This window comes from Anguilla rostrata, chromosome 7 (assembly GCF_018555375.3).
Source record: "Anguilla rostrata isolate EN2019 chromosome 7, ASM1855537v3, whole genome shotgun sequence".
Taxonomy (NCBI): domain Eukaryota; kingdom Metazoa; phylum Chordata; class Actinopteri; order Anguilliformes; family Anguillidae; genus Anguilla; species Anguilla rostrata.
This window is the reverse complement of record NC_057939.1, coordinates 9,692,113-9,717,051: the sequence shown is the minus strand read 5'-3', so window position 1 is coordinate 9,717,051 and position 24,939 is coordinate 9,692,113. Positions and strand designations below refer to the sequence as shown.

Sequence of the window (24,939 nt, the reverse complement as noted above, 5' to 3'; positions counted from 1 at the left end):
ATGTTTAAAATGTACACCATTTTAGCATAAACCAGATCTACATTTGCTACCCCGTTGATCACTAAATATGCATATAAAGCCTTCTCTAAATTTATTTTTAAAAGCTCAGTCTTATTTCCTTCAATATTAGTCAGAGAACAGATAAAATGTACAATGCATGCTGTTGTTTCTATATATCAATATATATTCTATATATTGGTCATATTTGAACTACAAAAAATCAATTAAGGTAAAAACTATGTAATGTGTATGAACCGGCAAGAGTGTAGACAGCAGTATAATTCAAACATTTTAGAAATCATGCAGTCGGATTATGAAATAATGGGAGAACAGCACAATAGTGGTGCTGTGGAAAAATAAACTCACACCTTAAATCCATATTTTAGTGCTTTTATTATTTTGCTGTGGGACATTTACAATGAAATTGTGCAAAAATAGCTCCTGTGTTCCCCCAAAATAACAAGTTTGCAATTTTACCTATCCTCACATGTATGCACAGTGATCCGGTGTTTTAGATTTGAACTACCCCTCTACAGAGCAGTCATTTTGAGGTCATCTTCATCAGGAACATTAAAAACTGTGTGTGTATGCACAAACATATATATGTCTCACCATACATTAAAGAAAGTACCCCAAGGCAACAGATGTATTCAACAGGCTGCCACTGTTTAAGTAGTCCTACAGGACATTTCACAATAGCATTATTGAACTCAGCATGAAGGCAAACTATACAGACCATTACTGTGAGTGTCTGTTCATAATTCAATATGACTCATGGGGGGAAAACATTTATTTACAATGAACAAAAAACAAAACAAAATCATACCTGATGAGCCAAAAAAATAAAATTATTGTACAAACTGATTGAAATCACAGCATTAGCCCAACAGAAAACATCGCATAGGGCAATATAAATTAACAGTCCTCAAATTATTAGTAAAAATTCAATTAACTACCAATTTTTCTGTGCTACTTGTTCATAGCTTCATCTTTATTTACATGCAAATATATATTTGTATTGTGTTAAAACATTCAATCAGGGTCTGATATTACAGAGAACATCAAATTTCAGCGGTTCAACGATCTCCTTGAACAGCAAGGCATTCAGCTTCCAGTGCTAGCTTGAATAAATATTGTAACTTCAAGTGAGAGATACCTTTTTCCCCAAACATTCTGAGACCACAAATTATTATTCTTCTTTAAATGTAGTACATAAGAACAAAAAACTGGCAATATTCTGATGGTTGTGTGAAAGTTCACAAGTCTCATGATAAGTGTAAAGAGTGGAAAATGTACAATCAATCAGGGAAGTTATAATGTGAACAAGCCACTGTAGCTGAAATCCATGTGCAGTGAGCGGCATGTTTCTCAAAGGGCACCCTGTGCTGTTCTGTGAAAAACTTAAAACACTGTGGAATATTGATCCTTTGTCAGTCAGATTTCTAAAGATCCTCCATTTGGCGTGTGCATACATGCTAAATGATAAACAAAAAAACTTTCCAGCAAATGTAACTCAAAAAGAAAACTTCTACAAATAACTATTCCAGGTGCGCTTGAATGCTGAACACAAAGAAAAATTGCAATACGCGGTGCAACAGATGGACAAAAAAACTCCAGACCCTAAACCAACAACCCATATTCTGATTTGCTACTGTTTCTGTGACATGTCATGGCTGCAGAGCCAATGTGCTTCATGTACTTATCTGCCCGTAGGCAGAACAAAGAAAAGAACCCGTAACTATAGCCTGGCGGTTTGTCGGGCTGAAGAACAATGGATTTTGGCAATCCGGCATACCGTAACCCAGAAATAAAAATAAATGGACGCTTAAAAGATCAAGGCATTTAAAAAGCATAGGCATAAAATCATATGTACAAGGAACGACCAAATAAACAAGAACGCACAACATTCTGCAGGTGTCCACATCATGCTGGCTCAGTGTTTTTACCAGTATTTTGGTGCAAATGACCAGCTAGGCATAAATGGAGACCATTGTGGAGATCAGTCAAATTTTATTTCTGTCGAATTGCCATTAATTGGTTTGAGTTTTGGAGATAACAGCTTTCTCTGCCGAATCTGTCATTAATAGGAATGTGCTGCGATGAGCTGAATTTTCTCCATGGTGTATGACGTGGAGGGGCCATAAGTTCAGTCTTCTCTGCCACAGATGGTATTGACTGGTATGAGTCGGGCGATCAGTTGAATCCTCATTGCTGCATACGGCCCTGGTCTGGTACCTGGTCTCAAGCGTTCGGCTGCGACCTCACTAAAGTTTCGGAGGTGGGTAATCGCTGTGGCGGTTCCTGACTCGGTTTCGTGCCGTCCTCTGTACACGACGCACTTCAACGCCGGGCCCCCGCCGGCAACGTTACGCCTCCTCCGTCCTCCTCCTCCTCCTCCTCCTCCTCCTCTTACTGGATGTCCTCCACGTAGTTGGCCGGGTATAGGCCCACTTTCCCTTCCTTCAGCCGGCCGGTGCACCACCCCTGATCGTCCTCGTCCGCGATCTTCGTGAACTCGTCGCCTACGGCGAGAGGGACAGCAAATAAAGTAAATCATAAAACAAGGTCCTGAAAAAACGTGCCTGTTAGTCAGACAGGCGAGTGATGTATGTAGGCAGGTTTTACATAGGTAAATGAGTCACACTGCAGCCTCAGTCCCTACACTCACAGTTCCACAGTTGGGACTCCAGAAAGCTGCATCTCTCAGATGTGCACTTCACTGTCCTAATTTCCCAAACACATTCGCAAAATCAATCCCTCACTGACAGCATGTTTTGGGTTCAATTCTGAGAAAGTATCAGAAGAGAATTACACAGGGAAGCAGTGCTTCTGTAGGTCCTGAAGGGAGGACCCCTCTCGTTTTTATTTGCCCCTTTCTCTCCCCCTCTCTCCATTTCCTCCTACCTGCTTTGAAGCTGAGCTCGTCCTGCTCCTGGCCTTCGTAGTCGTAGAGGGCGCGGACGGGCACCGACATGGCGGGCGTCGAGGGCTCCTCCTCAAACGGGTTTCCGTTCCCGTTGGTGTCGGTCGCAAAGGGGTTCCCCGTCTCCTCGTCCGACCACTCCTGGGTCTTCTCCGCGCTGCTGGTGCTGTGGGAAAACGGGGGAGCCAATCAGACGTCTGGGGCCGGGGCTAGACAGCTGTCAGTCGTGGCCAGCTCAGGAACCGAGTGGACAGCCAGCAAGCCGGACGAGAGGAGCAGGGCAAGATAGGGCGGTTAGCTCGTGTGAGAAAAACACCAAACACAAAACGCAGGACTGCCGCGCGTTCCAAATGTGCCAAAATCAACAAGGAAGAAAACGGAATAGGATTTAGCCATTTGTCCATCTGAAGAAGCAAACATCAGTCCCCATATTATTCAGTGCCCCGAGGAAGTGCTTGAGCTAGGTGGTATGCATTCCACTTCTGGAAAGGTGAAATGGGAAAAATGCTTAAAAAGAGCACGGTGTACTGAAATGCTGAAAGAACGTGATTGGAGAATGAGCTTCACTCTATATAGCCACGCCTGTTCACCCGTCCACCAGCAGAGGGTAGCAGCTACACAATAGGAGAGGCCCGGAAGACCCTTCCCTTGGTTAAAGAGGAAGAGAGGACAGACCAGACAAACATAGGACAACCTGGACACACAAACACATATCAGAGCTGTGTTACAATCAAACCGGTGTAGCAGAAACATGCCAAGTGTGGATCACTGTCAACATCCTGTTTGCTTAAATGCCAAGAAGTATGCCTTTGACACAGACTATTCGCTCCCTGCCCTAAATATCACTGTCCTGCCTCAAGCGACTTAGCTATGCACTTTTGCATACCGTAAATTCATATACACATTTTCAGCATGAACACTGTTTGCATAGAAAAATGTAGAAACTAATACTGGTGGAAAAGAAGTAAGTGTAATTCAAAAGTATGCTCTTTAGCAGTCCACTGGCATGGCTACAGCAGGCCTGAGTGCACTATAAGAGGAAAATGAACAGGGGGAGAGACACGCTCAGGATTATCTGCAGGACAAAACACTGTTGAGCCGGAGGCCGGTTTGTGCCGTTTGCTGATTAGGTGAGCATGCGGAGAGGCACAGGGCCACCTGGAACACTCTTAGGGAGAGAGCGAACGGACAACAGACAGGAGAGAGGAGGCGCAGCGCTGCAAAACACTGATAGTAGGAATCTGTCACCAACGTTTTGGTTTCAACCGCCTCTTTCACGACATTGACAGGACCGCTGTCGGGCTCTCCCGCGGGCGCCTCTTCCTCGTCCTCTTCCTCGAAGGGGTTCAAGCCCACCTGCTCAGTGCTGTTGGGTACAGTGAGGCTGACGACACGAAGACAGAGAGCAACGTGACATGCCTGTACTCCAACCGCCCTTGTGAAACAACTTTACCCAAATCAGGAGACTTGTGGATACTGTGACATGCCTGAGCATAAACCAAACAGAGGACAGAGAATATAATGACACACATTTGCTTTCTTCCTTTATGCCTTCTCTGGAATTCTAGTTCGAAGGAATGATTCAGTTCAGCGACATTCTGTGAGGAGAGCTGTGTGTGTGCGTGTGTGTGCTGCCAGCTGCTTTTCTGGGCCATGTAGAAGGGGAGGTGTGTAGTGTTACAGGAAGTAGAGATGAGTGGGTGTAGGAAGTAGAGACCTGCTGTTGGTGGGGGAGGGAAAGAGGGGGAGGGGAAGAAGGAGAGGTCAGTTGGGGGTCAATTGTCAGGTGGGGTCAGAGGGCATGTAGGTAATGTGGGAGAAGGAAGGGGGGGGTGGGGACAGGTATGTTTCCTAGGAGACAAAAGGTCAGAGTGGTTGGTGGTTTATGACAGAAGAGGTGGAAATAGTTTCTTTAAACTGACCATTGCTATCAACCCATGTTTGTTTTCTTTTGTTTAAACATGTGCAAATTAGGGGAATATCCTATACCCACAGGCAAGTAAATTCCCTTTTGCTTAAATGTGATCTCTGACAATGATGGTTCATACAGCACATCACAACATTACAGTATTCAAATTATAAGGTGTGTTATATATATTTATATATAATAAATAAATAATGTTGTCAATGTACTACCATTTCAGGCATAGATAATTCAGAGTAAATCCATACACGTGGTTAGACAGAAGGTCAGAGGCAGTGTTGATGACCATGATCATCATGATCAGCTTATATGTGCAATCAGCACAGTTGAATACAAAAAAGAATACAGCAAAGTGAAAGGTCATTCGCTGTCCACTGGTTTGCTTAATTATTACGCAAGCAAAACAAATCAAAACCGGTTGTGAGACATTAGGAGTACAAAGGCACTGGTACTCCTTCAAAGTGACAAGCTGCCATGCCACTGGCCAGGCAATGGAGTGCTTCCTGCTGCCACTCTTGGTGGGAGAAGGACAGAAGGAGAGTTCAAGTGGGGAGGGGGAGGGGTCAGTTTCCTTGACGACCACAGGTTAAGGAGCGGTGCGTTACCTGCTGCTCTTGGCCGCCTGCTCCCCGGTCTGGCTGATCCCAGTCAAAGTCACTCCCTCTCCCGGCCTCTTCTTGTCTCTCCTGCTGAGAGTCCGGTTCAGATCTACAGACCAGTCCTGGAACGTACACAAGCCTTTTAGCGTCTGTTTGCCTTTTGGTGTCTCTAATACACATTATAACGTAGAGCACACGCACCTGCATGCACACACACGCACACAGACACAGACAGATACACACTAGCCTTTTAGAGTCTGTTTGCCTTTTGGTGTCTCTAATACACATTATAACGTAGAGCACACACACCTGCATGCACACACACGCACACGCACACAGACAGATACACACTAGCCTTTTAGAGTCTGTTTGCCTTTTGGTGTCTCTAATACACATTATAACGTAGAGCACACACACCTGCATGCACACACACGCACACAGACACAGACAGATACACACTAGCCTTTTAGAGTCTGTTTGCCTTTTGGTGTCTCTAATACACATTATAACGTAGAGCACACACACCTGCATGCACACACACGCACACAGACACAGACAGATACACACTAGCCTTTTAGCGTCTGTTTGCCTTTTGGTGTCTCTAATACACATTATAACGTAGAGCACACGCACCTGCACGCACACACGTACACAGACAGATACACACTAGCCTTTTAGTGTCTGTTTGCTTTTTAGTGCATCTAATACACATTACACACACACGCACGCACAGACAGACAGACACACACACACACACACACACAAACACACTGCCACTGACAAAACTGCTGACACTACAGCACAAGCTCCTTTCCAAATGAACAGTACAAAAGCAGAAGTAGTTTTAGTAAGACAGCAAGATGGCCACCTGTAATGGCCGTACAGTGTCGTGTTGCATTATCTTCCTGACATGCAAACAGGTCTGTGTGTGATCATGTGACAGTGTGCCAGCGCTCTGTTGGTTTCTGAGGAAGATTTCAGGCCCTGTTTGTTCAGCACACAGAAGCATGCAGCGCTGCGGCCTTCCTGCAGTAGGGCGTGACCCGCTTCACGGCGTGTTTATCACACGCTAGTGTGCAGCGCGGGCTTGCGAGCTCTGCGTGTACCGCGCTGAAAAAGTGCGCGGCTGTTCGCTCGTGTCGGACAGAAGACGCTTTCTTCGCATAGACAGAGGACAGGGCAGAGAAATATACCACAGTGCGGTGAAGAGCGAAGCCAGATGTGGTCTAGAGCCGTCCCCTCAGTGCGGAGTTAGCCCCACCCATCATTAGCCCAAAGCAGACCCACACCGCTCAGCCCAAAACCAGCCTCAACACCTCCACCACAAAGGCCCGCCCCCCTGCTCCCCTCCAAACCAGCGGCGTACACCTCTGCTGCTCCGAGCTTCAGACAGCACTCTACTGAAGCTGCTGAGTTCACGTTCATGGTGTGGTTCTCAGGGACGTACGGTACGCTCTCCCACCACTCGAACCTCATGAACCAGGCGGTCACTGAGAATCTGAACTGCAACCAGTTCTCCTCCACCTCAGAAGTAAGTGGGAATTTAAGTTCCCACTTAGGGATGCCAGTTGCCTTTTGATCTCGTATGAAATTAGTGAAGTGGAAGCTGCACTCATATGCGCTACATGCCCAGATCGCTCTAGCGGGCGGGCCAGCACACCGAAATCTCTCAGGGGACTGACAGACCCGGCCTGGAAAACCCCAGTCCTTCCTCGAATGCTCTAGGGCCCTGTATCACGAGCAGCAACCCCTGTCCTACAGCTGAACTCAGTCGCCATGGCGTTCTTATACATCCTGCAGGGGCAGGAGCCGCACATAGCAACTAGATGGTTACCAATCATCATTATAAGAGCAACCGCACACCATCGCCATCCAGCGTTATAACAGCAACCGTGAACGATCACCACTCGGAAGTCTAAGGACAGCTGCGCACCCACCACTAGGGCTGGGCGATAATCCATATCAGCTTTATATTAGGAGCGCGGAGCAGAGCAGGCTGGGTGGCTCGCCGTGTGGAGGGATCAGGCAACATCTCCCTAGTTCCGCTGTGCACTCACACAGAAGGCAGGTTAAGGGAGGAAAACGGGAACTTGAGTTTAGAGTGACCCCAGCGACCCTCGAGCGTGGGAAAAAATGTCCGCCATGCAAAACTCACTACGATGGACCTTCTCTTATGGGAGCGAGCCCGGGAGAGGTCCAGAATCTGCCGGCGGGTCAGACAAGAACAGGGGGGAGGGGGAGGGGGAGGGGGGGGGGGGTGGGGAGATTAGTAACAGGTGTGTTTCACCTCCTTGAATGGAGTAACATTCCCACTGCTTGCCCCTGCTTTCCACTGTTTCCCACTGCTGTCCTACCCCCATAACCAGGCACACCATTCCTCTGCATGGCAGGTTCAGTCTATGGGAAGCATTGACTTGTCCTCATTTTTCTTAAATGTGCATAAATTCCTAGGTCCTGTATCTGAGGTGGAGCATGAAAAGGCGTGGATATAAATGATCCAGTGCACTGTCCGAGGTCATGTGTGTGAATCCTGAAAATCTCACAACTGTGAATGATGCTGGGGAATTTTAGAGAGCAATTTGCACAAATTCAGAATTTGTCTGGTGAATGATTGAAACAATTTAACAGTGATTTCAGACACCGATTTTCTTCCCGGCTTCAAATGATGAACCTGATTTTTGAGCAACGCTGCACAAAATAAAATCAAAAAGGGAGCATACCAATGCTTAAAACCACTAGAACAGGGCTGCCCAACCCTGTTCCTGGAGATCTACCGTCCTGTAGGTTTTCACGCCAACCCTAACAAAGCACACCTCATTCATGAGATCTCACTGAAATGCTACTTAGTAGAACCAGGTGTACCAAATTAGGGTTTAAATGAAAACTTACAGGACGGTAGATCTCCAGGAATAGAGTAGGGCAGCCCTGCACTAGACAATTTTACTGCAGTATAATAAGGCAGAATTATAGCAGCCATGTTTATTTTATTTGCTCAAGTAGAAAATCCCTCACAGAGATGGTAACATGACGTCATTAACACAGCCTCTTCTCTCACTGGAGGTGGTCCAACAGTACCTCAAATTGCGGCCAGTTCATGGGCATCCCTGGACCGTGGTTGGACCGGAACCACTTCAGGTCTTCCTCTGCATCCACGGCTTTCACCGTGTCCTCCAATGTGTGATAAACTGTCTGGAACCTGGAGACAAAGACAGGAGTTCACGAATCGACCAGCGGGAGGTGCTGCAGTCTACAGTGGTGGCATGCTTGGGATTTGATCCTGGACCTTGGGGCCCACCTATGCTCCATCATGTTATTGCCACTAGAACAGTGCTTTAACAGAACGAGTCACCCAGCAGCCTCTGACATGGCATATTCGATAGAGTGCGAGTGCGAGAGCGTGAAAACCTGTGTTGCACTTGACTTACTTGTGGTTGGAAGACAGGTCCAGGTGGTTCTTCACCTCCATCAGCAGCTCCTTGAAGAAGCAGATCCTCTTGTCTTCAAACTGCTGCCACTGTTCAAAGACCTGCTCCATGTTCTCCATGTACTGAGGAGTGCACTTATCCAGCTCCTCCAGAGACTTCTCATAGCGCTCCTTTGCCTGGGAAACAGAAAAACAGGTTACGCACAGGTGCACACACGCACACACATGCAGGAACGCATGCACACAGACACATGGATGATCAGCGCACTAAATTCAGGGCCCCTGGAGAGTTGGCGGTTTGAATCTTTGAACTGTGACACCACAGTATGTATTTCTAGGTGGGTTAGAGACGCGTAGCAAAGCTAAAAACAGCGGTAGTTTTCAGAGATACACAGTTCAGAAGTTGCTAGCAAAAGGCCACAGTGGCGAAAACATAATCATTCATTACTGGTAATATTCATATTCGAACATCAAACTTACTTCAGAAGAAACAAAAGGGTGACAGAGGTTGACTAATGTATAGCTTTGGTTAATAATGAAAGTATGCATGCCCCCACCTTTCCTAGAGAGCAACAGCTGTCAGATAGAACTCAGGTCACAAGACAGGGGACAGCAGTATAAATACACCCAAGATCAGAGATAACGATCGGTCACGCAATGCAAACACACTCTGCAGCTAGCCCTGACACGTACAGGCAGTAGACGCGTCAGTGCACACACACACACACACACACACACACACACACACACACACACACACACACAAAAAACACACATACAAATCACAAACATAAACACATGCTCACACGCATGCACGCGCACACCCCACACACACACACACACACACACACACACACACACACACACACAGACCTTCTGCATCTCCTGCTGGCACTTCTCCACTTTGTCCTGCAGTTTCTTCAGTGCCTCTGGGTTGCTGTTGTTCTCCAGCTTGCTGCTGTTCTCTCTGCTGGTGGCCAGCTTCTCCTCCTTACAGGCGGAGTGGTACGCCTTCTTCATCGCCTCCACCTGCGGCGCAGTCACACCGCCACACACTGATTCACAGGGCCACAGCGTCTAGCGTCTGTATGCTATCCGTTTTGGTTAAGACCCTGTCTTTACCTCTCATCATTGTAGCTTCAGTCTCGTACTGAAGGTCTGCGACTCTAGTTCTAGTTCAATGAGGTAACATTCAATGCAATAATTAGCAATCAATATTACAATTTTACTCTTATATGGCACTCTCACGATTACACATTCAGGAATACAGTAATGAGAGCACTTCAATTGCTTAATCCAACTTGATGTTAGTAGAACATGACCACAGGGCTGCCAGCCACACTGGGATGGGATGTGAAGTTTGTTCTGTTCAGTGTAGTCATTGCAAGCTGGAGCTCTGAGCCCAGTTAGACAGCCATCAGCAGCATGGGACAGCTACTGCTCTCTGATAACTGGCAGGTTCACAATCTAATTTTGAGGATGATGGAGGGACAGCTAGACCGATCGCAGTCCTTCTATTATTCATAGACCGGGCCTTGCATCCATCGAGTGCCTCTCATTTCGCGCATCGTTCAGCTTCCTCCACGCTCCAGTACAGAGGCCAGATACGAGGGCAGGACCATAGATTATACCACCGAGCAAACCTAGCGTTCAAACGCCTGGGCTGCATTCCAATACCGTTAACAGCGTCTGTTTAATGTTCCGTTTAAAAAAACATTTCACGACACCATTAATAAAAGAGCCAGACACCGAGTCTGAAGGATGATACCGGCTTCCATTCAGAAATGTGGCCTCCGGTCCATCTATTAAAAAAATTTCTGACGTTAGGGGCTGCTGGGTGGCTGATTCGATTAAGGCGCCGTGCTGAGGACTGAATCCAGACCGTACCAGTACGGATTACGGCCCATAGCTCCATAGGGCGACACACAACTGCCGACAGTGTCATCCAGGTTAAGAGAGGATTCAGTGCGACAGGAGTCTGTGTTCATTGCTGTGTAGCAACCTGCACAGTTTTTTTATTTTTTTTATTTGAAAAATGTATATATATTTGATATTATTTATATGCGTCTCCTGCTTGTTGCCACGTCAGCGCATTGTTTATTTCTACAACACAATGTGCACGTATGATCGGACAGCACTTCCTCCCCACAAAGCAATGATTTTCCATAAATTCTTGGCCTTACTTCCTGGGCGGGTTCCCCTCACCCAATTAAAAATAGTACAGCACAGCGCTCGTAGAAACAATGCACACTCAAGTTCCCCAGAGGCTGAAGCTGCTGCTGCTCTGTTTCACTCTGCGGTTCACTAGCAGCTGCTAGCACTAGCGTCGCCAGGGCAAAGTGCACCTCGCGCACAGAGCCGCTGCTGACGTCACCATCGCTGTTGCGCACCCCTACGTGATGCTACTGCTAAACACAGCTCCTGGCTAGCAGGGGCTAACATGGATTTAGCTCTGGACCGTGGGGGTCACAGGCCCAAGGACAATATGTTAACTGGAAACACAACTCAGCTGACCCTTCCACAGCTAAATGCACCGCACCTCCCACGGTACTTTTGTATTCCTGACATTGTGCACTTCCTGTAAGCCGTTCAGGCTAAGAGCATCTGCTTAGTGACGGCAATGTAATGTAATGCAACCTCCTCAATTGGCCCATACATGCTACATTAATGCAAGAGAGAGAGTAAGAGAGAGAGTGACCAATGAGGACGAAGGTAAATCTCGGGGTGTAAAATTAGGTAATGCAGCGCACGCAAGAGGAGTCATAGATTATTGTGTGACCAAACATTGCGTTGGTGTAGTTTGCCCCCAGAGATAGTTTGGGGGCGGAAGTCACATGCTGAGCCGTACAGCACAGATTGCGCTAGGAAGCCCTCGCTAGGAAGTGCCTCACTCCGATCAATCAGGCCTATATATATAAACTGCTGACTTCAGCTCGCGCACTGAGGGACGTTGCACAAGGCAGGAAGTTGCATCAGCTTGATAAACAGGCAGCCAACGAAGGGGGGGTGAAGAACAAGGTTAACCGATGGGTCGATGAACCAACCCCCTCAGCCCAACCTCACTCACGCTGCCAAGCAAGACCAGGCCGGGCACAGGTCTCCAAGGCTACGGTGTGGCATCAGACCGCAGTCTTCTGGCCCGTGAGTGGCGCATCCACAGGGACTCGCTCTTAGTGCAGTGGACTGCCCTTGGCTCAACAATGACCAAGACCGGCTGGGAGCCCCATGGGGCAGCGCGTAATTGAGGACTACGTAGCTTTTCCACTTGGGTGCTCACGGCTCTGTGATAAAATGCAGGACTTCCTCACCGACGACAGGAACGTCCTGGGAGCCCTGCTGTAACCGTAGCCTCCCGTCGTTTTAACGATCAGAGCAGAAGCAGATCCGTTTCCATGGCAGCCACGGGAAACCGCGACGCTACGCTGACCAAGCGCGCAGCGTGCTCCTTAAAGGGCTGACCAGCTAACACAACAGCCCGATACCGCCATGCTCTGCACAACAAACGCGCAGGGTTCAGAGTCTCCGCCACGGGAAGAAATTAGAAACGAGTGGGGGACTGGGACAGAGCAGGGTGCAGGCAAAGATTAAATTCCTGTGCAATCCATTATGTAAACAGTGCCTGAGTACTATTTTCCATACACACCTCCCCCGTTCTGAGCAAACTGTTTGACAATACATAGTCATTCCATTTAGTCAAACCCTGAAAATATAGAACATACCAGAATATAGCTGATGCACAAGAGCAGAATTCCAATTTCTCATTGATTTCTGAGTTGTGGATTTTAGCCCTTTGGATAAATGCTTTGACCACAGAAAAAAAAAAATCACTAAAACCTTGTTTTGAGTGAACCGAAAAAAAGAAACTCAAAATAAGCGGGTGTTGAAAGGATCTGTTATCAGATAAATACAGCCTGTGTGTGATGAGTTCATATTATCTCTGAGCGAATGAGATCATCTCAATCAAATAGGCTGGCTGACAGCAAGATGTGTGTACATCAATAAATCGTATTCAGCAAATGCACAACAGCTCCCTCAGAAGCTATCTACAGATAACAGCATACTACGTCTTGTCATGTAATGTACAGCACACACTGATGAGTGACTGCCAGTAAGCAGGCCCATATCCTATGTAAATCCATGGTGCCATCGCACTTTATAGCACAAACTGCAATGGTATCACAAACAAGCTCTTGTGCCCGTTTCCCTCTTCACAGTGCCGCAGATGTGTTACATCTCTATGCAAGCGGGTCTGCAGGCTGGCAACCAGTCAAAGAGACCACACTGCTGTGGATACCTACTGCAGTGCATCTGCAGGGCTAACAATGGTTTGTCTTTCTGCATGTTGGCAGGCAGTAGAGTTACAGAGAGGGCTAAGGGCTCAGCCGAACGACTGCCGTACCTCTTTGAGTTTCTTGGCCCAGGGTTTCTGCGCCTTGCGGAAGCCGTCGTCGGCCTCCTTGGTCTCCTTGAAGCCCCCGATCATCTGCTTGTGGTAGGCCTCCTTCTGCCAGTTCTTCACCTTCTCGAAGTCCTCCCCCATCAGGGCGGACTTGACCTCCATGTGCAGGTCGCTCACCTTCTCCGCCTCGGTCATCAGGGCGGTCCAAGCCCGCTCCAGCGTCCCGTACTGAGGGCCTGCAGAAGAGCACGGACGAAACTCAGCCAGAGGCAATACGGCGAACGGCGCAGCTTTAGTGTGCTGTCGTCAATAACAAAAGACTGCACTTTCAAATCCTCTAAGTGCGTCACAATGAATGTTGGAAATTCAACTCAACCACCATGAATGTGTAGCACCCACCTGAGCGACGGACGGCAGCCATTTTGTGCCAGAACGCTCGCCGCACATTAGATTGAGCGCAAGGAAATCTTTAAACCAATTTAACTGGGGAATGACTAAGTGGCCAGGGTGAGAACGTCAGTTCCTGCAGAACCAGAAGCGGCCCAGCGCGGGAGGTTACCTTTCTCCACCAGCTGCCTCCAGCGTTTGGACCACTCGGTCAGCTGCTGGGCGTAGGCCTTCTCGATGCGCGCGCGCTCGTGGATGCAGGTCATCATTTCGTTGCACAGCCGGTTCCCATCGTCCACACGCTTCACCGTCCGTTTGTAGGTTCCCACCTGAGAGGAAGACGAGGATGAGGAAGATGTGAATGAGGCTTTGCTGAAAGAGGGTGTGACAGACATCCGGGAGCGTCCTGCGCCAGTACTGAAAATGAACAACCACAGAAATAGAGCCCATAGGTAATAAAGAGTTCAGCTAATGCTGTGTTAATGCTTTGCGTCGTGCTAACTTTATGCTAGCGTTGTGCTAAAGATACATCACCTCCCAGAAGCTGTCGCTGGAGACGTCGATCATGGAGTCGTCGTAGGTGCCGGACATGGCTGCTTCCCTCTCAACCCAGGGGCTGGAACTGAAACACAGCAGCAAATAAGGCAAGTCAATCACATGCGCATGTGCGCGCGCGCACACACACACACAGACACACACACACACACACACACACGCACAGACACACACACCTACACATACACAAAAAGGCACAGGTACAGTTACACGCATCAGGGCCAGAGGACGCATTGCAGGTTCTCTGCATGTGGGAAATTCCTGGCTTGGGACACGGTGTGTAGCTTACAGCACATTAACATTCCTGCCTGGTACACAATAGCTCATTCAGAAAAACCAAACCACAGCGTTTTCGTCGCCCCGGACCTACGCCGCTAATCGCGATCGCGTCCCTCCTCAGGCGAACGCTCCGAAGACGGCGCTCTCCCTCCCTCAGTGTCCCACTCCCTCGCTCCTTCTCCCCGCTCCCGTCCCGCTCCCGCCCGTCCCCGGCTCCGCGGCCACCCTCCCAGAGCTGGGCCCAGCGCCATAGAACAATGCATTCTTTCCAGGGGAAGTGATAAAAATTCCTGCTATTCTTCCAGGCGGGCGACCCCTGCATAGCTGCTTTCATATAGCTTAAGACAGGGCAGATCAGAGGCCAAAGGGGGAGGCGGAAGGGGGGGGGGGTGGTGTTACTACAGGTACAACTGAGGTACAGAGGAAGGGGGAGGGAGGGAGAGGAAAAATCGGTAAGGGGGGGAAAGAGGTGTGAGCGTTTCATATGAGATATGTTAATGCCTGTGCTCAGCCAATTTGCATTAGGAAAGGACAAAATATTTAATATCTCAAGCACTGATAATTATTGGTAGCCGGAATACGTCTCAAATGTTCTTTAAAAACTCTGCTCTGAATATGCCCAATTGATATATGAACCTCACCCCGACTTATGTGGTTTAGGTGAACAGTCTAGGAATTCAGAAAGAATACTAAGTAAAGCACTGAAAATGGAAGGATGATGGTGGATACTAGGCTACTTCCTGGATCACTCTCAGCTTTGTCCCATTGGTTATTACCAGTGTTCCTGTCAGGTTTTTTTTTTTTTTTACACTGTCACTGTTTTATCTCTATTTTATCATCCCAGCCCTCTGAGAGGAAACGCAGGCCCTTCCATTCCACATCCGCACATTCTCCGCTCTGGGAGGAAACGCAAGGTCACGCTACCATCCTAGGGAGCGCGACTGACGCCGCGACAACAGGCTGTCAGCGTCCGTTTGACTAACGAGCCTGACGATGTCAGAGCCTGCTAAGAGACGCGCGCAGAGACACCCTGAGGTGCTGACTACAGGGAAAACAGCAGCGCTGGTTTACAGCCAGCCCGGTATCCACTGCTGCTAGGCAGCAGGGCTAGTCTGATCAAGCCCTCATTACAACATCACAGCCTCATTACAACACACCTGCAAAGGTATATCAGCATTCTAAAAATGCTGACGGGGCAAACCTGGGGGGGGGGGGTAAATACATGTGAAAACTGCAGTGAATACGGCTAACGGTGGGCTGAGGCAGTGGTGCCAATTTGAGGCCTGTTCTGGTAATCGGAACAGGAACAGGAACAGGAAGGAGATAACTGAGGTGTCAGGACAAGGACTGTGGCTGCATTCTGGCCCTGGTGTTCCAGCGCTGACAGAAGGGGGCTCTCTCTCTCTTTCTCTCTCTCCTCCTGTCCTCTCATCTCCAGTCTCCCCCCCTGGCTCCCTTCCACGCTCTTTCTTTCCGAGCGCACGCACAGACTGTCATGCAGACCGGAGCGCTCCTCCTGGGCAGGAAGTGCAGCGCGACAGCACAGACAAAAGGGGAGCATCACCTCCGCGTCCTTCCCTGACCTCCCACCCTCCCTACAATTGCTCTCCCTCCCCCTCTCAGGCACCTCCTCTGTTTCTCTGTACACACAGACTGGAGAGCTTCTTGGGCGGTGCAGTGCTGAGAAATTAAGGCTAACCACGGTTGTTGCTGTCGGCGTGTTGGGGTCAGGGGTCAGGGGTCGCGGGTCGGGGATCAGAGTCTGGGAGGAGGCGGGGTCCTCATCGCTTTCATTTCCTGGCCCTGGCGGTCAGACGCACAATCACCGGAGGGGCAGCGGCGAACAGTGAAGCCACTGAGGAGGTCATGACCTCACAGAGACCACAGAAGAAGAAGAAGAGGCACAGTGACTGCATTCACCAGCCAGAGCAGCGCAGCTGCTGCGTGAGCATACATTAGCGACTCTGAGCATCTGTGTTACCCTCCTCACTGCATACATGATGAGCTGCTCGACTCACAGGCTGCCTGATCAAGTGTTCATTAAAGCCCCTAAACCGGGGACACATAGTGGAGTGCATATTAAACACGTGATAGAATATACTATAACCCGCCCCCACCCCAGACTAAGGGTGCATGGTGAGATGTACATAGAACCACTCAGACTATGGGTGAAGTCTCGTGGTGGAGTGTACACTCCTCAGATTGAATCATCCTCAGTTTCTCTGGGAATGGTGTGCATTTAAAGCAGAGCCAGAAAGGAGAGAGATCAATCCTCTGTCTCTGTGCAGATGGCCTGCAGACACAGCAGTTTCTCAGAGAGAGAGAGAGAGAGAGGGCGAGAGACTAGAGTCAGCACTGTGCTCTGCTCCCCCTCACCTCCTCCTCTTACAAAACTTCCTCCTGCTCCGATCCTCTGAGAGAGAGAGAGAGAAAGAGTGAGAGAGAGAGAGAGAGAGAGAGAGAGAGAGTGAAAGACTGAAAAGAAACTGAAAGAGAAGGAGACGGGGGAAAGAGAGTGAGTGAGAGAGAGAGAGAGAGAGAGAGAGAGCGAGAGAGAGAGAGAGAGAGAGGAAGAGAGAGAGAGTACAAGCTGTGCCCTTACTCCCCAGTGCTCTTGCTGCCATGGAAACAAGAGAACACAGAACACCCAGCATGTGACACAGTTATGAAGGTGCACACTCACCAGCTAGCTCCCTCAGTGTCGCTGCTCAGAAATGCAGATGTTCAGTTCCTGTCTCTACTGTATGAGCTCAACATTCCTGAATAATAAAAACTAAGTGCACACAAGCACAGAGTGTTCAGGGCATCTCGCCAGTTATTCCATGCCTTCAAAACTGCAATTACTAATAATGCTTGCTAACTTTGTTGAGCGTATCCACACTTTTTCCAAGAGCTTCACCCAACTTTTTATAACAAGAGCAAAACTAACAAGGGGTTTCATGCCAAAACATAATTCACAGTACAACTGTTATTTTTAAATACAAGAGCAGCTTATTAACAGGAAACAGGAAGAAATTCATCTTCCTAAACGAGAATTCATTTAAACCAGGATAGACAGTATAACAATTACAGTGGTTGTGTTAATATAACAAAAAACACAAAATAAGCATCCCTCATTCATGCTGTAGCCAATAGGGACTGCATCAATAGGGAGACAAACAGCCTTATAATGTCCAGATCATTTAAGAATTTCTCAGTTATGTCACAGTTCATTAAAAGCTTTAGAAAGATCAGAATGTGCTACACAGCCCTGAATTGGGCAAGATCTCTAATAAGCTTCTTCAAACAAATCTGTGAAATTTGTTAAGCATAATCCCCTTCTCAGAATCCACGCTGACTGTTCCTAACAATGCAATTTTACCACAATCCCTACATAGAGACAATAATGTTGCATATCAGACTACAAAGATTATTACGGATTAATATGCACTGTCTATTGAAGATTGCATAAAACGGAACAAACTGAACAAAATGCAAGTTGGTAACTGCAAAATATTTAACCAATGGGGTTTGAAGACCTGACTGTGGTTCAATGACCTGTATACAGCAGTCAGCTCATGGAGGGGAGTTAAAGGGGGGGGGGGTTGTGAGCTGTGAATAAGGTACTGCACCAGTCCTCTACTGCAGGAAACGAATGAGCTTTTAGGCTATCCACTTTTTCTTTTCCAGAGAAAGGAGACAGTGCTTCATTCTGCAAGAAACGTGAGATGTTTAAACATAATCTGCTACGGTCGCTGTAGCAACTGCTAAAAGTTATTAGTCTCCCTTCACTCGAGTCCAATCCGACGAAATCTGTCTGTCTGACTGCCATTACATGGCACCATGAAAGCGAGACCCGGCTGTCCTCACAAGACAACGGCAACATAACACGGCCCCGGACCCCACACGATACGCAGATCTGCTCCCAAACAGCTCTGAGAACGCACAGGCAATATGTCCCCACAAGCCTTCAGCAGTGTTGAACTTTGCTTTGTTGAACCAACAGAAGGGTGTGTGAATGCAGCCTTTGTGCTTGTGTGTTCGTAGGCCCTTGAGTGCTCCCTTCTCTTCCTAATCTTAGAAATGTTATAGTCTCTCTGTTGCGCCAAAGTTGTTCCCTCCACAAACAAAAGGCATAAATCAACACAAAAAGCACACACAGTATCTCCCCAAGGGCTCCACCGGACAAACACAAGGCACATTTTCACAATAAGGTAACAGCCCCGCTATATCACTGTAGATGACACTGGCGTATGTTCACAGCCAACACAAAACATTCTCACTATGTTGCCGCAGTGTAGTGGCAATGTTATAATGCGGACAGAACATTCCACTAACATTGTGAGGACATTTCGTGTTAGCCAGGTTAGCCGTTATCGCTAATAGCCGCCGCAGTGGTATTACGGCAATATCACTGCCATGTTACACAAATGATGCAGCAAGCTAGACTTTGTACCGGAAACCGATTGCTCCATTCTCAACAGCAGGGCTCCGCAACCCAGGACGCAGAGAGCCAAAGGGTCCCCTGGTTTCCGCTTTCACCTTGGGAGCAGCAATTTGACCCAAGAAACCAAGTCAACCGATTCAACTGACCAGTGACCAACTGACCAAATAATGTGTTGAGTGACAGGGAAGACCAGCACAGCCTGCCGCTCTCCAGGACCAGCGCTCAAACCCCCCACCCTGCTGGGATATCCCGTGACCGCGCCTCTGCGGCATTACATCACTGCACCGCCACGGAGTCTGGGCGGGACAGACAGGGGAGTGACCTCACCGGGTTTGGTGAGCAACCCGCCCGCAGGGTTAATGAGGAAAAAACAAACCCGTTTTTTTTTTTTTTTTTTTTTTTTTTTTGGCGGTCGTGGCGTAACATCGGAAACCTTAGCGGTGACGTCAGCTTTTATTTGGCGCTGCCATTCGGCCCGTCTTCCTGTGCGACTGAGTCATCCCCCGCCCTGGAGTGGCATCTAATGTTCCACATTACACACCAGGCCTCCCGCTATTTTATTACCGTCTGTAGCCCACATAAGCACACTCAGGCTCTGCTTATCTTACCCCTCCCCTCACCTCCTCAGTACAGAATAGAGAGGAGAATAGGCAAGCAGTGCAGTGAATAGCTGCTTGAGGCCTCTTTGTTAAAAAAGTGACTAATAACTGTAAAAAGGGAGGCCAGAGTGATTGAAAACGTATGAAGCACACCGAGGGCCGTTTTGGAAACTCTTTAAAAACAGACGGATGAGACACAAATGACCTTTCCAGGCGAAAGGGAGGAGCCCGGCAGTACAGCAGCTAGTCTGGTATGTTCGGTATGGTATCTTCAGTCTAAACAGATATCCCTCCGCTATGTCTAAACTAAATCGCACGGATTTACTGCTGCCGCTGAACTAAACCAGAGAGATTCCCCCCGTTGCTTCAAAAAAAAAAGAAACAGCGGACTCCCCTGGTACTGCTGAACTAAATCAAAGGTATAACCGCGCTTCGTGGCGCCGAAGCTATGTCCAGGCGGTGCCACGCGTTTCCGTGCCGATATCTGAGCTATGCTCTCGTAACGCGGGGAGACTGACCTGCGCATTCCCGCGGGCCAGAGCAATGTCCTTGGCAGAGGACGCCGGGCTAAAGTTTCGCAAACACACTGACCGGCGAGAGTATAATGGGCGTGCACCGTGCAATGATAACGCTAAACGTAGCACTCACATAGGAATGCACACACAAATCTGACGCAGCACACTACAAGTTACAGCTCAAACTCCTCACAGAAAGGCCCCCGGCGGGATTCGAAACGAAGGCCTTCTTACCGCGAGGTAAAAGTGCCACCCACTGCTGTGCTACCCACCGTGCCGCCCAGCACAACTACTTCAATATAAATTCGGCTATGAACATGATCTAAAAACAGCTACAGAAACATATAACAATAAATAAGGCCACCTAAAGTTTTGCGTGTGTTGGCATGACAACAGACGGCACATTACTCAGTCTGGCTACTTCTTCGGGTGCTCAAGTCTACATTAGTAATATACAAGCTGTGGTCATTTAGCCTACACGTACAGAGGAATGCTGAGGCAGCCTTAGTCAGAAGTGACCTTTGGGAAATTCCACCAAATATACCAGCGCAAGAAAGAGCTGCTTTTTAAAGAGAAGGTCCCCCACGCTCTCTAGGCTCTTCCTCTTCCTCCCTGCCACATGCACACCTGCATATTTCGTTCTTCCTCTTTCTCAGAGTTCAGCATATGGACACGTTTCATTGCTTATCGTTTTACAGATAAGCAACATGGAGCTCATTCATTGCGCAGAAGGGGCAGAGCAGGTCTGAGAGAGCGCTTCCTGGTGGTCACACAGGGCTGGATGGGGAAAAAAGCTGCTGCTGCCCTCCTGGTTCCACACAGAGGCAGCAGGATTGCCCTACCAGTGCAAAAAACCCAAGAAGTGGCATACCTGACCTGCAACGCCAGGCAGGCAGGAACCGCATGCCTGCCGCAGCATGCGTAATCCACGGCACCAAGGTAACAGCGCGCGAGGACACTGCTGAGAGTACGAGGGGAGCAGTAAGTCCACCGCGTAACAACCGGGACACGGAGATTACATAAAGCCCTTTTTATTAATAAGCCGATACTTATTAAAATGTGTTTTAATGCTACTCAAAGCCCTCTATGGACTCTCAAACAGAGCCAAGATAAAGGAGCTACTTCTGAACTTGCCTCGATGGAAAACAGACGGCATACTGTCTGTAGACCTGGCCGCTGGTTTTGTTGTCTGCGATCACAGAGAAGGGGGGGGGGGGTTACGTCCCACACTCCCCGTTATGTACTCTTAAAGGCCCACAGTGTCCGTCTGCACCCCACGGGGCACGAGGAGCCGATTCAGACGAGGCCAGTCCTGCGTTATCACCGGCCTTAGGACAACGGGCGCCAGAGCTACACGGAACACACCCGTGACCATGGGAACCGGTCCCCGGGTCACGTCTTCATAGCTCACCTGCCCTGACCTCAGAAAGGCGAAATATCAAACAGGAAAGTACGAAGCGAACACATCGAGCACAGCCAAGTGTAAATGTACCATGTCATCAAAAATGTCGTCCTTCAAGATTCCTTTCTTCCATGCTGTGTGTGCAATTTATAACGCTATCTTTTGCCGTTTCCCTTCGCTATTTACGATTAGCCACGCGCTTCCTTTGGAAATAGCTACCGCTACGGCCGGAAAATAAAATTTATGCAGCAAAGCACAGTGCGTGCACTAGTTTAGGGGATGTAACCGGCGCACATCACAGTGATTCAGTCACAATGATATTTCCAATAAACACTTCTTCCATTTATTGGACAAGTAGACAGGGCAGCAGAGCCTCCCACAGTATGGACTTCAGTGCACTGTAAAAGGAGTTAGAGTGTTTATACACTGACGATTAAAGTGCAGAACTTCAGGTAAAAACACTCAATGACAGTTCCCAACAGTAGTGTATACAGGAATTATATATAACTATTTATTGATTTTTGGGGTGGGGGGCAGATGTTTCTGAACTGTGTACTGAACCCACAAACTTTACACTGGATGAAATTGTGGCAGATGGACCAAATTCTTTTGCCATAGCTTTCAATTAATTGAGCAATGAGGTCTTGTAATTTTAAATATCTTTGGAGATGACTTCATGTAGCAGGAGTAGGAGATTTGAAGGCCATTTTACACAAATTTTGTTAACCTTTGGTACAGATAGCAAAATACAGCTAATCCGTTCAGAGTAAACAGTAGTTATGGCCTAATTACTTCAAGGGATGATATGAATAAAATAAAAGTGAATCACCCCAGTATGTCTTATAATGAAAATATGCCAATAAATTGATCTACATTTATCTAGGCCAGGCGAATCAACTTTCTTATAGTGTAAAGTGATGATTTAAAGAGTTTCAGAGAAAAATTCAGGACTCTGTGATTGACAACATTGAAGATGCAGAAACCATTGCATACTAATCCAATACAAAGAGAAATAAAGCGCAAACAAGTTGGCTATCTTTCTGACTCAAAAGGTCCAGTACTTTTCACGCGCACACACAGCTTTAACCGCCTATTTAACTCGCCTCTGCTGTGGATGATTGATGCAAATCATTCAAAAAGAAACTCGACTCTCTTGGCGCAACAGATCACTGGTCACCCATGCCAAAACAAACACAAGGTACTTCATATCTCTTGGCTCACAAGCGCTTACTCAATTGAGCCGTCGAAAACGAACTCCAATACTTTCTGTCACCAATAAAACTCATTTTAGAGATTTAACGGACAGTCCCAATTTACTACATTTTCTTAAAACAAGAATATAAGAAAACAAAGCATACAAGCAACCAACGAAAAACATAAACATTATGAAATTGGCTATTTCATGATCGAAATCCCAGACGGTCAAAGCATGGAGTTTAAAACGGAATTTCCTTTCTGTAAGACATTCAGCTACAGCAACGTCAGCCAGCACTGCAATATGTCAATTAATGCAGGCTATAGCTTTCGAGGCAGTGAATTAAAAGGAAAACCAAGATGTCCTCGGAAAACATGAAAACGGGATCCTTCTAATCAGTTGTTACTCGCTCAGCTAATAATTTCCTGAGTGAAAAGGACCTCTCTTTTTTTAGAGAACGCTAATAGACAGCACGCGTATCATATTTAATGTGGGCTGCATTGGAGTGCATCATCGTTGTCACGAGCCAGCCAACTCAGCTACCGACGAAGTTAGTTTGCATGTGGTTAACGCCGCAACATTACGAGTATGAAAAGTTAATTCAACATGAAAAGGCAAATCATTGCAGAAATTATAATCAGAAGAAAAAAGTATACATATAATTATTTTTAATTCAAGACACCAATGGGGGTGTATTTTAAACCCCTGCCCCGCCCTTTGGTTCTAGAGTTTTTCCGCATTAAAGACTTATGTCGCGATGGAAGCCACCGTGCTTCGGAAAACTGCGCAGTTTAAGTCACTTTTAAAATGACCATGTTTTATAACGTTATGTCTGTCCAATTCATTGAAGTCAGTATTGGCTGATCCACACATAATGACCGGCGAATCTGCGCACAATTTTGCGCAGCATGGTATCTTATACGATTATGACAGTTCAAGAAACGTTCACACAAACCAAAATCATATCTTTAGAAAACAGTTTTCATAATATTTGCGGAGATGACAAACATAAGAATTATGCCATATACATGATTTTTACATTACAGTCACAAACCACAAACATAATGCAGCAGAACAATTCAACTGGTTAACCCATTCTCCATTCGAAATTAACAAGTAAATCAGAACAGCATAGCTGGCGAGTTAGCAAATTGGACAACTAATGTTACTTAGTCGTGTGACACAAGCTACTTTCCAGGTGGCTTCCTAACCAGCTAAATAGTTTTTACTTTAAAGATAGCAAGAAAAGTAGACATACCCAGTGAAAAAGATGTTATTCCTTTACCTTGACACTGTTAATTCCCTGACAGAAGTGCGCAACACTTGAATTCAAACCTTTGGTAAAAATGTTTTTAGGTTTCTTCCTTTCCTCTTTTGGTCAGCACTTACGACAAATGACTGGGAGCGGCGCGCTTCTGTGACGTCATATCCCTAAATCAGAGAGAAGTTGAACGTTAAGTTTTCTTAGTGATATTTTTTGACGACCGAGTGCAATAGTTTGACCGCATGAATGAAGATATGTAAATGTAAAAATTCTTTTAGCAGTTCTGTAATTTAAAAAACCCTGCAACAACTGTATGACTTCATAGACTAAACATTTTATTAGCTCGGTATTAGTAGTAACGTGTGGCTATAACAGCTAAATAATGTGCTTTTTATTCTCATACAGTAGGTAGTTAATAACAGACTGGAATACTGAATATTCCTAAAAGTCAAGGGCAAGCTTTTAATTCCTATGTTTTTCGAATCAAACTTGGCAAACATTTTCACTGTCTGACCTGTTGTGTGGGTGAACGGGTTTGAGGGTCTTCATCTTAGAAAAAGAGCATTGGGCACATAGCAATTTCGATTTTTTTTTCTTTGTTGAGACTTTGCAAATTGTAAGGGGTCGGGACGCCAGGGTGTTGCGAGAAATAGTTTCATAAGTGTGTGTGTGTGCATATACAATTATATTTCTGGATTGTTTGGCTGGGTTCGCTTTAATAGCAACATTTTGACAACCATTGACAAGATTAGTTATATATTGCATATGCCTTTGGTAGGCCCTGGTGGGCAATACATTACTAAGAGCAGGCCAATATTAAAATACAGGACGTCAGCAGACAGCTAGTGACCTTTAGTATTTGGAAAAGCAATCAACCATAACAATAAATACACTCCTTATACATATACTGTACACAAATTTGGGAGAGTTAAACTATATTGGCAGAATAAAAATTTACCAAAAATTCCAGCTTGATTCCATTGACAAAAGTATTTCTATGAAAAACTAAGCACCAAACGTAGAAACAAATCTGAAAGGCTTTACAAGT

General features: G+C 47.0%; 1 protein-coding gene across 6 annotated transcripts; it reads right to left on the bottom strand.

Annotated features, from left to right (window-relative positions):
• Positions 1-374: 374 nt before the first annotated feature.
• Positions 375-24,069, bottom strand: pacsin2 (protein kinase C and casein kinase substrate in neurons 2). 6 transcript variants are annotated; one of them, XM_064342688.1, is made up of 12 exons: positions 23,913-24,069; positions 14,191-14,278; positions 13,829-13,985; positions 13,270-13,505; positions 9,744-9,899; positions 8,872-9,047; positions 8,522-8,642; positions 7,602-7,649; positions 5,453-5,568; positions 4,176-4,307; positions 2,905-3,089; positions 375-2,522 (listed from the first exon to the last, which is right to left on the bottom strand). In XM_064342688.1, the coding sequence occupies exons 2-12, from the start codon at positions 14,245-14,247 to the stop codon at positions 2,410-2,412; spliced, it is 1,497 nt and encodes a 498-aa protein (XP_064198758.1). In that variant the 5' UTR covers positions 14,248-14,278; positions 23,913-24,069; the 3' UTR covers positions 375-2,409. The 6 variants fall into 6 exon arrangements, with proteins under 6 accessions (XP_064198758.1, XP_064198757.1, XP_064198759.1 ...); XM_064342687.1 differs by having other exon boundaries at positions 23,886-24,045; XM_064342689.1 differs by lacking the exon at positions 23,913-24,069 and adding an exon at positions 16,190-16,307.
• Between the last annotated feature and the right edge of the window lie 870 nt (positions 24,070-24,939).